The sequence below is a fragment of the Arachis ipaensis genome, chromosome B9, assembly GCF_059453495.1.
Source record: "Arachis ipaensis isolate K30076 ecotype BB chromosome B9, ASM5945349v1, whole genome shotgun sequence".
Classification (NCBI taxonomy): Eukaryota; Viridiplantae; Streptophyta; class Magnoliopsida; order Fabales; family Fabaceae; genus Arachis; species Arachis ipaensis.
The window spans coordinates 149,377,303-149,392,831 of NC_142444.1; the positions used below are offsets into that span (position 1 = coordinate 149,377,303).

The 15,529-nt window shown below is 37.3% G+C and overlaps 3 protein-coding genes across 6 annotated transcripts; all 3 read left to right on the forward strand.

The window, feature by feature from the left end:
• The first annotated feature begins 602 nt into the window (after window positions 1-602).
• On the forward strand, window positions 603-3,763 carry LOC107619652 (protein IQ-DOMAIN 3). Its single transcript, XM_016321943.3, has 6 exons — window positions 603-747; window positions 1,288-1,371; window positions 1,460-1,819; window positions 2,170-2,397; window positions 2,561-2,677; window positions 2,782-3,763. Exons 2-6 carry the CDS (start codon window positions 1,303-1,305, stop codon window positions 3,499-3,501), a joined length of 1,494 nt encoding a protein of 497 aa, XP_016177429.1. The 5' UTR covers window positions 603-747; window positions 1,288-1,302; the 3' UTR covers window positions 3,502-3,763.
• Window positions 3,764-4,036: 273 nt separating this feature from the next.
• LOC107618844 (pentatricopeptide repeat-containing protein At4g18975, chloroplastic) lies at window positions 4,037-7,354 on the forward strand. Of its 4 annotated transcripts, none has more exons than XM_088499600.1 (8): window positions 4,037-4,619; window positions 5,314-5,597; window positions 5,710-5,795; window positions 5,892-5,975; window positions 6,049-6,159; window positions 6,245-6,388; window positions 6,470-6,682; window positions 6,862-7,354. In XM_088499600.1, the coding sequence occupies exons 3-8, from the start codon at window positions 5,763-5,765 to the stop codon at window positions 7,057-7,059; spliced, it is 783 nt and encodes a 260-aa protein (XP_088355726.1). In that variant the 5' UTR covers window positions 4,037-4,619; window positions 5,314-5,597; window positions 5,710-5,762; the 3' UTR covers window positions 7,060-7,354. The 4 variants fall into 4 exon arrangements, with proteins under 4 accessions (XP_088355726.1, XP_016176505.1, XP_088355725.1 ...); XM_088499599.1 differs by having other exon boundaries at window positions 4,086-4,619; window positions 5,051-5,597; XM_088499601.1 differs by adding an exon at window positions 5,051-5,202 and having other exon boundaries at window positions 4,086-4,619; window positions 5,314-5,795.
• A 2,048-nt stretch (window positions 7,355-9,402) lies between these two features.
• Window positions 9,403-15,480, forward strand: SAMTL (mitochondrial substrate carrier family protein). The gene is made up of 7 exons (XM_088499602.1): window positions 9,403-10,977; window positions 11,866-12,283; window positions 13,156-13,300; window positions 13,451-13,566; window positions 13,686-13,764; window positions 13,936-14,169; window positions 14,866-15,480. Exons 1-7 carry the CDS (start codon window positions 9,855-9,857, stop codon window positions 15,187-15,189), a joined length of 2,439 nt encoding a protein of 812 aa, XP_088355728.1. The 5' UTR covers window positions 9,403-9,854; the 3' UTR covers window positions 15,190-15,480.
• The last annotated feature ends 49 nt before the right edge of the window (window positions 15,481-15,529 follow it).

A 15,529-nucleotide genomic window follows, 5' to 3' on the forward strand; every position in this document is an offset into this window, starting at 1 on the left:
TTTTTTTTAAATATTTCTGTTGACTAGTCCATCTATATTTTAAAAATTAATTTTGATACAATATATGTTCTAATTAGTTAATTTTGATACTATTATTTTAATAAATTTAATTTCAATATACTAATAATATAAAATAATTTTATATGTATATCCAATTATAAAATATCATCTACACTTTACATTGATTATATATAAATAATTATCTAAAAAAAATATAAATTGGACAATATAAAATATTTTACACTGTCTACATATAAAATTTAAATTCTTATTTTATAACATTGTCTTCTAATTATATGTTCTAATTAGTTAATTAGATATAACAAGTCTTTAACAAAGATTAGGCTGAGTTGCAAACAATGTCTGTTAGATTTTCTAAGTAACTGGTTTTGAAAAGAAGCCAAAGTTGTACGAACCAAGAAAATGACAACTTAGGAAACTGTTAATTTAGTTACATTATGATTTTCTGTCCATCTGTTTTGGAAGAATCTGTTAACTTTTATTATTTAAAATTGAGAAAATAATCAAGGTTAAAATTAGTAGTCACAATTGGGCACAATGGGATCCTAACACCAAATCCTGGCTTGTAATTATTCGTGTTTATTAACGTAAAATAGGTTTCTTTCTTCCATTTGTTGAAACTTTCTTTCTTTCTCTCTTTTTCCTTTCTTTCCTTCCCTCCCTTTTTGTCCTTTCTTTATCTTCACCTTCATTTTGCAGAGACATCTCTCTGATTCTCATGCAAAGGTGTGTTCTTTTTCCATCTATACCTTCAATTTAGTTTCAAGGTTTTTCCATTGGATTATTATATGCTATGTGGGTTCTTAATTCCCCATTTATTTGTTCATTGTGTTATTATTTTTGTTATGATTATTATTACTTCCAAAATTTGCTTCATTGCTTTGGTTTTATTGTTCAAAATTGGAAATTTTGACCTGGGTTTGATGGCTTTTTGAAATCTGTTATCTGGGTTCCTCCCACATTTCATATTTGTTCATTGAATTACTGAAATGGATGAATGCATGTCATCGGTTGTTCTTCTTTCATAATTTGTTTCCATTTTCTAATCATATTTCTGTTTCCTTATAACATTTTTGCTTGGAATTGAATTCAATCTGCATTAGATTTTATTTGGTAAGTATTACATGGTTTTGTAACGTGGTTGAATTTAATTACTTTCAACACAAGCTTCTTTTTCCGAATTCGCTTTGGTTTCCTTTAATTGATTGAACTTGGTCCTTTCTATGTTAATCAAAATATGATTTTTCCTTCTGCATTTTCTTAAAGTTAAAGGAATTGGAGATGGGGAGGAAAGGGAGTTGGTTCTCTGCTGTGAAGAAAGTTTTTGGTTCTGAAAACAAAAAGGACCAGGTTTGAATAATCTCTTCATCTTGTTTGGAAATCAAAGGAAGGTTCTAGTTTCTCAATTCTCATTGAAACCGTTTTGTCTTTGTTTCAGGAAAAGAACACAAAACCACAGAAAACCCATAGTCATGGCCATAGCCATAGCAATAGTAAGTCCAAATTAGGATGTTTTGGACACCATGATCACAATGAAGCCGGAAATGAAGCGCAGGGAATAGTAGTTGTTCCGGCGCTTCCGCGTAAGAAAGAACCAAAACAAGCAAGAGTGGCAGGTCAGAATGAGCCGAACCAGCAGGCTTTCTCTTTGGTCTTGGCTACTGCTGTCGCAGCAGGTGCTGCTGTCGCGGCCGCGGCTGAGGCTACTCGTCCCAAGACTGTGACGCCTCGTCGCCGTGAAAAACTGAAGGATGATGAAGCAGCAATCATGATTCAGACAGCCTTCCGCGGATATCTGGTATTGACTTGCATTGTTACCATCCTATTTGGATCATGTCGCATGAACAATTGATGAAGTTTGTTCATCAATTATTGGTTGAAGGGGATTATTATACATTTTGCTTTGCTCTAAGAAGTTTGTTACATTTGAGTTTTCTTGCATTCATTTGAAGGACTACTTCCAATTAACTTTCTACCAAACAAAATTTTGGTTGATGGATAATATATATTTAGGATCTGTTGTATGCTATTATTCAGTGATTGTATTGGAATGTTCATAACAATTTCAAGTAGATATTGTCTCTAACAGCAACAGCACTTTGGTTTGATTTCTTTTCAATAAAACAATCATTGTTTTGGTGGTTTTAGGCGAGGAAAAAACTGCGAGGCTTGAGAGGTTTGTCAAGGTTGAGAACATTGGTAAGAGGGCAATCTGTGAAAAGGCAATCAGCCTCTACCTTGCAATGCATGCAGACTCTTTCGAAACTGCAGTCTCAAGTTCGCGCGAGGAAGATCAGAATGTCTGAGGAGAACCAGGCTCTTCAGCGCCAGCTCCTGCAGAAACGGGAGAAGGAGCTTGAGAAGTTGCAAGCTGCTGTAAGCTGCATTTTTGTGATTTTTATGAATGTTTCTTAAGCATTCTTGATCTGGTGTTTTTTCATTATGGTTTTTGTTCTTAACAAAATCTTGGAATGCATGATATGTGATTTCAATGCTTCTTTTACATTATTTACTGATGAAGTGATAAATACTTGTATAGCAAGCTGAATGGGATCATAGAAAGGATTCAAAAGAGCAAGTTGAAGCAAAATTGTTGCACAGGCAAATTGCTACCATGAGAAGGGAGAAGGCTCTGGCTTATTCAATGACACATCAGGTATACTACATTTTAGACTAATTTTCATGTAGAAGCATAAACAGACTTGAAAGAATTTCTTTGATTTTTTCATTTATGGATAACTGAATCACTTTCTCCGACAGCAAACTTGGAGGAACAATCTAAAATCAGGCACGAACGCCTCGTTTATGGATCCAAACAATCCTCACTGGGGCTGGAATTGGCTTGAGAGATGGATGGCTGTAAGGCCATGGGAGGGACAAAGCACATTCCAACACAATGAGCCTGCACCTCTAATTAGCACAGCCAGAAGCACGCTATCAGTTGGCGAAATAACCAAACTGTATACTCTACGCGACGATGCTAACATTAGCAAGAACTCCCCTAGGGCCATAAAAACAGGCCGGTCGCGCAGCGGCCTTAACTCGCCCTCAAATGTACTCACCCCATCAAAGTCCACAGCCTCTTTTACAGCTTCCCCCACTCCAAGGAGTCTCAGGGCAGCTAGTCCTAAACTTGGTTCCTGGGGTGGTGATGGAGACAAGAGGAATGCATTTGGCATTAGGAGGGAGGGCAACCGTAGGCACAGCATCGCCATTTCGCCTGCGAGGGATGATGAGCTCCTTAACTCACCTATGAACAGATCACCAAAGAAAGCAGCAGCAACAAAGGCCTCAAAATCCTTCAATATGGCAAAGAGCAGTGTTAGCTCATCTGAGAAATCAAGTCCTGCTACTGCAGCAAAGAAGAGACTCTCTTTGTCTCAATCTCCAACTTCAAATTCAAGAAGGCTTTCTACTCCAGGCAAGGTGGGGACAATTTCCAATAAGAGCAATGCTGCTGGTGCTACTATGAGAAAGTGAAGAAAAGGAGGGAGCAGATAGATTATTATGCCATCACCATTGATGAAGAAACTAGTATACATGACTGAATTAACCATGAAGAAACTATAAAGTTAAAGGTGGTGTATATGATAATTGTATTTATCAACCTTCTTTCTCTTCTTTCAGTTCATACATTCAGTTGTTTTCATAATCAATGTATAAACAGCTTTTTTTTTTCTTGTTTTCTTAACATATATGTAGATATGATATGGTATATCACTTGTTACCTTCTGCGGTGCAATTATTTTAATTGTGTGATTTGTATTTGCATATATACATCTAGTTTCAAGCTGTGATCATGTTTGATATATAAAATTAAAAACACATTACAGAATCATAGATATGTGATTTACCATAAGAAAACATAATGTTAATCATGTGGAGTGGAGCAACTTCATTTTTTATCTATTTATAATAGAGTAAATAATTATTTTGGTCCAAAAAATTTCGATTTTAACAAAATAATTCTCATAAATTGATAACGATAAAATAACTCCCAAAAAATATTCTGTTTGACAAAATGATCTAAGTATTTTACTTAGTTAACTATTGAAGCCCTAATTGCTGAAGATCACCACCCCCAGCCCTCAACGCTCTCTCCTCTCTCGACTCTCTTTCTCAGTTTCTCGCCACTCTCTCCCACGAGTTCGAGCTCTCGTCAGCTCGTCTCATCTCCGGTCTCTCGCCTCTCGTATCTAGTCTGACAAGCTCTCGTCAGCTCAAGCACTCCCTTCCCTGCGCTCGCTTCGCCGGCGGCAGAAGCAGACAGAACTGGCATCTGGCCCCTCGGGTGGTAGTGGTCGTCGTCTTCTTGCTTCTCACTGTCTTGGTCTCGCACTTGGTCGTCGTTGTCGCTCTCTGTCGTCACCGTCTGGGCGCGCCTTCCCCGCTATCGTCGTCGCCGCGGGACTGGTCCTCATCGTCGCTCCCTGCCTCGTCATCGTCTCGCACTCAGACGCGCGACTTCCCTTCAACCTTCGTCGCCGGCAGCAGAGGCAGCAGGTCCCGGTTGGCTGGTCTTCGTTGTCGTCTTCTTGCTTCTCGCCTTGCCGTCAGCTTCTCCCTCGCCGTCAGCTTCCTTTGCGCAACCCGATTTGGTGAGTTCAACAAATGCCACTGTTTCTTTCTATTTCAATTTTGTTGCTGTATCACTGCACTCTGATTTTGTTGCTGAAAGCAATTTGTTGCCGAAAGTTGAATGTGTTGCTGAAATTTTTTACTGATTATCATGAACCTTGAATTTGTTGTTCTTAAAAGGCGCAATTTTTTCATAGATTCAGTCCTAACGTAATTAATACCAAACATTTCTTATTTTCTATTTTGGTTGAAGATTGTAGTCTTGTGAGTTTTCCGACGGTTGAAATGTGAGAATTGATATGTTGTCAGATTTGAATAACAAACTGCTTGAGCAAAGACAGAAAGAATTGCGGCAGTGATTATTTTCAATGTGATCCTCAAATTGTAGTCTATTACTTAAAATTAATAGATATTGTTATTTTAATGGCGACATGTGTATTTCTTTCTTCAGTTTCAATTGTAAAAGACACATTGTTTTGGCATCAAAGTGAATTTGGATGCATCGGTGCGTCCAAATGAACAAACTACGCTTGTCACCACATAATGCAAACATTCTAGCAGGATACCTGACTTTTATGGCGCACAGAGAACTGAAGATAAACAGTGAATTTTCTATTTTTATTATTATTATTGTTGTTAAGAAAAATAAGGTGGGTGAGATTTCATATCTCTTTAATTTGAAGCATATAGTTTAACGATGTGTTTACTTTTTAGGCTAAGAAAGTGAAGAAAGCTCTTCAGCCAGAGTGGCTTAAGTCTCTTCTGAAAAGGACTTTTTTTGAATCTTCCTGTGCAACTCATCCCCTGCTTAAGAAAGAGTTAAACCAATACTGCATAGCTGTACCGATTCAATTTGCCAAAATTGTGCATCTGGACCCAAACAGAACCCGCAATACATTCCCAAATTGCATAGAAACAGCGCAATATCTTTCTCTCCTAGCTTCGAAGATTAGAGAGTCCCACACCTACTGCTCAATTGGCAACAAGGTGACTAACAGGTAAGATTATGCTTCCAATTTGCCTCCTTAACTTTAAGACTCTGCCGCTTCCTCAATCTGCTTCCAATATTCTAATCTCCCTTCTGGGCGTGGCGGGTATCCCATTGCCAAGGTTCATTTCTTGTGTTGCTGTGTTGATCCCGTCCATCGCTGCAATTGCGAACAATGATGTGGAGGTCACCTTGCTTTTCTCATCTTGTCAGTCCCACTCCTCTCTTCTATGTATCTTGTTTGTCCAACTGAACTGAATGAAACTAGCGTGCTAAGCTTGCTTTGGATATTTATTCTCTATAGGTTACTAGATTCACTCAACTTCATCCTAAGCATGCCTCTCACCGTTACTACAACTTATCCCGTTTCAACCCCGCACAATCACAGGTACTGTTCTCACTCATCAACAATTTGTCCCCTAACTCTTAAATACTTCTACAAAATAACGCATTTCTCGCAGGCTATTTCTAATCCCCCTCCCCAACAAAAACCTACACATACAGATGCACCAAATCATTATATTGGCCACAACGTTTCTAGGAAGGATAAAAACAAGTATCTTCTCTCTACTGTAAGTATCTATCGTCATGCCCAGTCAAGCTCGTCTTTTTTCTTGAATTGCTTTTTTAAATACCAAATAATGCGATGCCACACAGCTTCTTGATCTGAACGACACTAAGGAAGCGATTTATGGTGCCCTTGATGCGTGGGTTGCATGGGAGCAGAACTTCCCTATTGCCTCTTTGAAACTCATATTGAATGCTCTCGAGAAGCAACAACAGTGGCATAGGGTTGTTCAGGTACATGATATGATTTGTTGCTGATTAAATGGAATTTAGCTTGACCTCACTTTTATTCAATAAATTACTCTGTTTCTTCAGGTGATTAAATGGATGCTGAGCAAGGGGCAGGGGAACACAATGGGAACATATGGTCAATTGATACGAGCTTTAGATATGGACCATAGAGTGGAAGAAGCGCACAAATTCTGGCAGACCAAAATCGACACTGATTTGCATTCGGTTCCCTGGCAGTTGTGTCATCTCATGATATCTGTATATTACCGAAACAACATGCTGGATGATCTTGTTCGGGTATGTTTTCCAAACTAACCATATACTACAATTTTGTTGTCTTCTACTGATGCTCATTTGATCGTTATGGACAATTTGTGCAAATATTCGATTACAATGTCATTGGACCGTCACTGATATTTTATTTTAGATTGACGCATTGACATTTGCATCGTAATTTTGTGTTCTTTCATCAACAGCTTTTCAAGGGATTGGAAGCTTTTGATCGTAAACCTCGAGATAAAACCATCATTAAGAAAGTAGCAAATGCATACGAGATGTTGGGCTTACATCAAGAGAAAGAGAGGGTACTGAAGAAATATAGCAATCTCTTCACAGAAGAAGGATCGATTAAGAAAGCTAGGAGGAACTCATCTGAGAAAAAATTAAAAAGGTAGTCTTATTTGTTGTCTTCGCACACCAGTATTTTTGTAGTTGATTGGTTTTGATTTTGGACCGGCATGGCTCCAAAGTACGGCAAGAACCAAATTATTTAGAGCTAATACATCCATATATAACTGGTAGTGTTAAATTTAGGGTTGACAAAAACACTGTACATGTTTCACCGAATTCAAGTCGTGATTGAAGCATTGCCAAAGCGAATTACCATCAACTGAAAAGAAAACATTTATAGAAACAAGTAATCTGAACATCATCAATTTTATTAGTGAATGAAACAACTATTTATGTTTTCGTGTATGCCTAACTTATTACTTTCATGTGCTAATTCACTCAACCGTGTTGTAATTGTATAACTCTGGCATTGAGATCAGAGCATATGGCAATACAGCTCAGCTTGAGACTTCTCAGTTGACTTGTCACAATATCAGTTCAAATACTTAGAAAAATCTTGTTGAGCTTCTAGAACCAATTCATCGTCATCACACTCGTCAGGGTATGACTCAGGTTGCAGCCTCTTGTTCTTAGATGCAAACTTGTACATTTCCATCCTCCATTCTTCAACACCACGAATCCTAGACTGATTAGCAATCCAGTTATCGTATTCCCACAGTCATTACCATATATAATCCCAAACGCACAATATAAGTCTTGCTAATATATATTCTTTCCGGTTCACAATATTTTCGTTTTGATGTATTTAATCATTATCATTAAAATAGAATTGGTTACGAGTCCATTGAATTTTAAATGCAATAGAAAATAAAAAGACAACTGTTACTATGAATTGGGGAAGCAAGTATATGATTTGAGACAAGCTAAAAACATTCATCGCTTTTAAGTTTTAACTTTAGAAAGCACTTGGTAATTGGCCATATTATCAGTGTAACGCTTAGAAGTGCCAGAAGCTTCAAGTGAAGAGTAGAATGCTTCAGGTCTCAGGATCTTGAGTCATTTCTTCTTTGGAAGGAAGTGCAAGGCGATTTGACAAAGCTCCTGCTATCCATTTGGTCTGCAGTTTGAACATGGGGAAGGGAACAACCTTCCAAGGCAACCCAATGGGGCCAATGCTGGTGGAAAAACATGCTTCTACAATGGTCTTACACAGTTGTCATCTACACTTACTTCCCCATTTGTTTCAAGGAATGGGAAATCATACTTGTACCTGCTAAACGAACAAAAATGGTCATCAATCATCAACATTTATTCAGTTCTCTTCTCCAATTGCAGGGTCTTGAATTAAACTAAATGGAGAATGCTGAAAATACCTTGTTCAATGTACTATGATTTTCGCACCAACTGCGTCTCCATCTTTGAAAACCACACGAACATCTTGATGAACACTGTCAATCTGCATGTGCAACAAATACCAGCGCGTAAGATAAACCATTCAAGAGAAAAGTTGTCAAATAAAATGATGGATACTAGTAATCATAATTGAAATGGAAAAACCAGATTAGATTATCCAAAAATGAAGGTGATAATCAACTAAAAAAGAGATAATGGAGGTGATATGCTAAAAAATATCAAACGTAGAGCAACAACATATTTCCACGAACCAAAGAATTTAAGCCTTGAATCCCAAAAAGGATTATGATAGTTTAATGGAGTTAGAGAGTATTAGTAGTATAGTACTGGCCAAAAAATGCTTTTGCAAATAGTCAAAAAGCAAAGGAAGCAGGCACATACTTGATCTTGAAAAGATTCAGGTGTCCTATAATTGTGGCTGTGCATTTGCTTCCCTCGCCATGCACTAATTCCCGCAAAGATTTTAAATTAAAACATGAAACGAAACAAAATATGAGCATAAATAATGAATTTCATCTCATTCTCTTGTTAATTATGAAAATTTGAGTTCCATTTAAGGGTTTGTTATTGGCCAATGAATTGCTGCATGACAAGTGAGCTGACCACTCGAACAACCTAAATTGGTTATTTTTGTGTGAAATTTGTTTTTTATTTAAAAAAAAATCCCAAAAGTAGAGCAATCTAATAACTATTTTGCCATAGTTTGGTTTTGGGCCAACTCTTGGAGTATAGCCCGTATTTTCCCAGGGTAGATTTGACATTATCACAAATATTTAGGCCCCAGAAAAACCATTATTTTTTCGCGAAATGCTTAATGCTTTCTTTCGAGAAAAAAAATAATAGACAATGTACCAAAAAAAAAAATGAGAAATAATAATAATAATTAATAGACAAATCCCTCGTAAGTTCCAACACAAATGATAACTCAAGACATAAAATTATTAAAATTTTAAATTAAGTTTAAAATAAATACTTCAATAATTATTGAAAAGTGAAAGGCTCAAATAAAGAAAATATGATTATCCAGAATAAATACTTCAATAATATATTAATATTAATGTGCTTGTGTTAATGAGTTGATGTTCTTCGTTTCTTGCTTTCTTGTTCCTCTGCCACAATATCGGTCTCAACGCAAACTCTGTCCAAAACCACCGCTTGATTCTCTCTTATCTCTTCCCAATCTTATCCTAATTCATTCTTCCCGCAAATTTCTCTTCTTACACTCTTTCTCTCTCTCACTCTGCTTCCAACACCAATAAAGCTGTCTTCTTCTTAACCCAGAAAAGGAAAAAAAAACATGGACCTTTATGTAATAAAATCTTCATGTATTCTGTATTGTAAAAAATGATTTCTTTTTGTTAATTTCTGAGCTTAATTGGTTCACCTCATTTCAATAAAATTCTGATTTTTTGTTTAGTTGTGTTGATTTGGGTTTTCTCTGCACACACACTCAAAGGCTGCGACTTTTTCAAGGGTTGATCGAAAAATGGTGTCTGGGAACGACCCAGTTGAGTCCTTCTTCAATTCCATTCAGGTTGTGAAGGAATCGCTGTCCCCTTTGGAAGTGGGTATTCGGAAAGCTGCAAAGGATCTTGAGCACTGCTTCCTGTCAGGGCACAAGAATAAGGGCACGAAAGGTGTTTGTTTGATTGCCCAGGTGAAGCAAGGTGGTGAATTTCAGATCTGCGATGTGAAGAAGAAGAAAGGGTTGTCAATGAAGGTTCCCTTGAAGGCTTTCTTGGGTATTTTCTCACAAAACCCAGTGAGTGGTAATGGGAATGTGAATGTGAATGGTGATGAGGTGGATAAGAAGGGTGATGGGTCTTCTTCTTGCACCAATTGCTTGAAGTTTGCAGTGACTTGGTCTTTGCTGGTTAATGGTTTCCTTCAGGCTCTCCCAGCTCCTTTCAAAGCTGGGAGAAAGAGGTCTCAGAAAATGGCTGGTGATGAAGATGGCAAGGTATGTTCATGCATGAAGCCAAGTGTTTCATCGAGTGAAGTGACGCAGAATGAGACCAAGGGCCAGTTTATTAGGACAGTTAAGGAAAAAGGTGTGAAGTGGAAGGATGGTAAACATGTCTCACTTGAATGTCTTATAGGTTTAATCTTTGATCAGTTGAATCAAACCATTCAGAGTCTTGATCATGGTCTGCATGGAAATGACCCTGAAAATGTGAAAACTTCACAACCTTCTATGCCACCTCAGATTGGCCATGTCAATGCATTCACAAACTTCTTGGAAGGGCACAAAATGGATGTGAATAGCTTCTTGGGAAATTTGAATTTTGCAAAGGTAGGTGGTGTGCCATCGGGTGTAGCTGGAGAAGAAAGCCCTTTATCAAGTGAAGAAGGATATAATGGTAATAATGCTAATAGTGGTAATGATGATAACAAGGAGGACGCTGGAGGGATTTCGCCGCAGAAGGTTGCCTCTAACATATTCAGTATTCCTCTAACAAATGTGGAGCGTCTAAGGTCTACACTTTCCACTGTTTCATTGACAGAATTGGTTGAGCTGTTGCCACAGCTCAGGAGAGCATCGAAAGAACACCCTGATAAGAAGAAACTGATCTCTGTACAAGATTTCTTTAGGTACACAGAGGCTGAAGGTACTAGTTTATAATTGTGCTTGCAAGGGTTGTTGATAATAAAAAATCTGTATGCTACTAGTTTCATTTTTTTTGTTTGCTGCTTTTATATTCCTAATACTCAACAGCAATGATGCATATAGGCAAATATGGATTAGTATTATCAATTTTGGTTGTCTAGTCAGTAGTAACTAATTACATCTAGTTTAATATTCAAGTTATTCCAAGTACGAACTCTTGCTCGGCTTACGTAGTATGTAAGCATCAACAATGTTAGTTATAAGTTTGTTGATAGATGAGCTGAGTCATTGATGATAGTTAGACTAGATATTTATGGAAGTAACTGATTAGTTAGTTGGTAATATATAGTCACGTGTGTATATGGCGAATGAGTGTATATGATGAATATATAATTATATATAGAGAAAATGTGCAGGAAGAAGAGAATGATGGGATTCACTCTTCTGATTTCTCCCAATAGACTCGGTATATGGTCAAAGAGCGACATTTTTTACCACTAGCATCTGCATATTAATTCATAGTTACAGAATTCATAGTTGAGCATATACCATTGACATGATATGACAGGATTTAAAGTTCCATTTCTGAAGGTTAAGATCAGTTAATAATGCAATACATCAAAAATAATTTTATTGGTCTTCTTTTACCTTAAAGAATGCAGAAAAAGCAACCAACACACATTTTCCGGAACAGTGTTTGCCATTATGACGTCCAATCCCTGCACGAACAAATTTGCAGTTATTGTTAGTTGTAGGACATCTTTTCACTGCTCTGTTTGATGTATTTGTTTACAGTATTAAGCTAATATTAACTGTTAATTGATTGTGTATGTTGTTCTGTTTGTGTTGTTAATGACAAGTTCACAGTTTTCACTTTTATTTTCTACAGGGAGGAGGTTCTTTGAGGAGCTGGATAGAGATGGTGATGGCCAAGTAACCCTGGAAGATCTAGAAATTGCAATGAGAGACAGAAAACTGCCACGAAGATATGCCAAAGAATTTATGAGCCGTACAAGAAGTCATTTGTTTTCTCGGTCCTTTGGATGGAAGCAGTTCTTGTCATTTATGGAACAAAAGGAGCCGACAATTCTTCGTGCATATACTTCTCTGTGTCTAACCAAATCGGGGACACTGAAGAAGAGTGAAATATTGGAATTACTAAAGAATGCAGGGCTGCCTGCAAATGAAGACAATGCAGTAGCTATGATGCGATTTCTGAGGGCAGACACAGAAGAATCTATTTCTTATGGACATTTTCGTAATTTCATGCTTCTGCTTCCCTCTGACCGTCTTCAAGAGGATCCTAGGTAAGATAAATATGGTCATTTGGTTATTTTATTTATGCTTTTTCATATATTAGATACGAAGTCCATCATTACTCTTATTTTTTTGGGAGAGAGAAAAAAAGGGGGGGGGGGTGTTTTGGCCTTAATATCCTTCTGTGAAGTAGCTATTCAACTTTGGTTCATGCCTGCATTTAATTCCCTATTAAAATTAAACAATGGCGTCTCTACTACATAACAATAGAAAAATAATTTTCAATCCTTTCATCAGAAAATTTGAAATGCATTTTGGAACATGAAGCAGACATGGGCAAAACAGACTGCAGAGAAATCGCCTGTTAATTCCTATGACCAAGAGACATCCTCCTTTAAGATGTATACCTCTGTTTCCAACCAAATGATTCAAAGAATTAAAGCTACATATTGCAATTTGGAATCCTGGCTTTTATGGAAGCTTTATTATAACTATTAAAAGGGCATCTCGGTGTAACGCATCCAGGGAATGCAAGCACCCAAAGGATGTAATGTGGGCAGCCTAATCTAATAAATTCATTTGTGGCTGTCATGACTTCAAGTGAAGTTACACGAAGACAACTCAACCCTTGCCCTCTCTTGTGCCTTTCCAATATAACTCTTAGAAAGTGCTTTAAGAAGGGCGTCCCTATCTTTTCAACAATGAACCAACAAAATGGTTCTTGCTAGTGCTTACAAAGATCTTTCAAAGTGTGTGTCTCCTTTTTTGTTGCAGGACTAATATTATTTCATTAAGTAGTGGTTACCTTAAAATGCAAGGAAATTACATTAAGAACATTACATATTTTAATTTCCTTATTATCCAATCTACCGTCAGTCACTGGTCATGAAATATTGTTATGTGCTTATGGCTATATATTCAGGAGTATATGGTTTGAAGCTGCAACTGTAGTCGCTGTCCCACCACCTGTCGAAATTCCTGCTGGAAGTGTTTTAAGATCTGCACTGGCTGGTGGCCTTTCTTGTGCCCTCTCTTGTGCATTACTGCATCCAGTTGATTCAATCAAGGTAAATTCTCTAACTAGATGGCTTCCTTTGTTCTTAGGAATATCATGTTTCAATAATCAATATGGACCCTTGATTCCGTATTTCTCTTATAGTTGTATGATTTGTTGTTTCCTTTGAGAGACCTCATCATTGTCTTATTTGGCATGCTAGACTCGAGTACAAGCATCAACCATGTCCTTTCCTGAAATCATTGCCAAGCTGCCACAGATTGGAGTTCGGGGTTTATATAGGGGATCAATCCCTGCAATTCTTGGACAGTTTTCAAGGTATTTTTACATAGGAGATAAGCTTCTTTAATGCTTTCAATCAATCATCGCATAATGATGTTATTTTCCTTGCAAGCTCATGTTAGTTTTATTTATTTATTTATTTATTTATACTGTAGCCATGGCCTTCGAACTGGGATATTTGAAGCAAGTAAATTGGTGTTGGTAAATGTAGCTCCTAACCTACCGGAACTCCAGGTAATTTGTATATCCTATTTGCTGTTACTTATATACTCGGCAATTCCTGATTATGCATTACGTTCTTAGTTCCATGATGTCTGAAATGCAGAGAGCATAAAGTAAATGACCTCCATTCCTTTGCATTCAGCTAATTATACTTATAAGCTTTGCACATTATCATTTATGTAGGTACAATCTATAGCATCATTTTGTAGCACGTTTTTGGGAACAGCTGTGCGGATTCCATGTGAAGTATTAAAGCAGCGGTTGCAAGCTGGTCTTTTTGATAATGTTGGTGAGGCTCTTGTTGGGACTTGGCAGCAGGATGGTCTTAGGGGTTTCTTTCGTGGAACCGGGGCTACCCTTTGTCGTGAGGTTCCATTTTATGTTGCCGGCATGGGACTTTATGCAGAATCTAAAAAGGTATGTAATTTCCGTCATCCAGCTTGCTTCATGATCCTAGCGTTTGTTTTTGGAATTCACTTTGAGAGGTTTATGAATTATAAAATTGTTTGAAGCTCTTGTATGTATATTAAAATGAACCTTCATGTTCATCCAAATAAAGAGGAACTTTAGCTGGATTATGTATAAGAATTTTGACTGTCATGAAAAAACACTTTCAAGTTATTCACTGAACTAAGCTATTACACATTTTTGTTCCCTCTTTTCTTTAGGTAAGTCAAGTCTTTCCATTTAGAGGGTCCTATATTAGTATTCATTATATGGAGGTCATTGTCAATTGTTTAAGATAAATTTTATTCATTAATCATGTTGGATGGTGCTTATTGGTCCCCCCTTTAGAGGGTCCTACAAATGAAGTAGTTGAAGTGATGTAAAGTTGGTACAACAAAAAGTTATGACAATAACAAATAGTATTTTATTGTTTAGTTATTCCATATATTCCCTACGCAACAAACTGCATCAATGCAATCACTTAAGAAGTCCCCTCTTGGCAAGTGGCAGAGCAAACCTAAAAAAAGATAAAAATAAAAGATGCTTGAAGACTTAGCCTTATATGTATCCTTATATATTTCCACACTGAAATGGTATAAATATAATGGTTTGTGGTAATTAATATTTTTGACAATGCGTCATGCTGGTATTTCATTTTGATTTTAGGGTGTCCAAAAACTGTTGGGGCGGGAACTAGAGGCCTGGGAAACAATAGCAGTCGGAGCTTTATCCGGGGGGTTGGCTGCCGTTGTCACGACGCCATTTGATGTCATGAAAACTAGAATGATGACTGCGCAGGGTCGGTCTGTGTCGATGACCATAATAGCCTTCTCTATACTACGGCACGAGGGCCCCCTGGGGTTGTTTAAAGGAGCAGTGCCAAGATTCTTTTGGATTGCTCCCCTAGGTGCCATGAACTTTGCAGGCTATGAGTTAGCAAGGAAGGCCATGAATAAGAATGAGGAGCTAGCTGGTAAGGCTTCGGAGTAATGTTAATTAAAACCGGAATTTAGCTGCAGCCCTTGGGGAATTTCTTACTGGGAAATTTTTGAGCACTTACTGAGTTAATTGCAGCTCATGCCTGGATTTTCTTTAATCTGCTGGTCATTGATGCTGCACTGAAATTCACATTTTGTTTCCTTTGTTCATTTTGTACTTTTTTTGAGTCTGCCATTTGTAGCAGCAGAATCAACAAAATTTTCTTGTACTTCCAATTGATTTCTTCATCTAATGTATAGATTTTAAATCTATCATAATCTTTCTCAGGTTTCTTCTTTTTGATTTCCTGGCTCACTTAATTGTCGTCTGATTTTGCACTGCCTGAAATCAT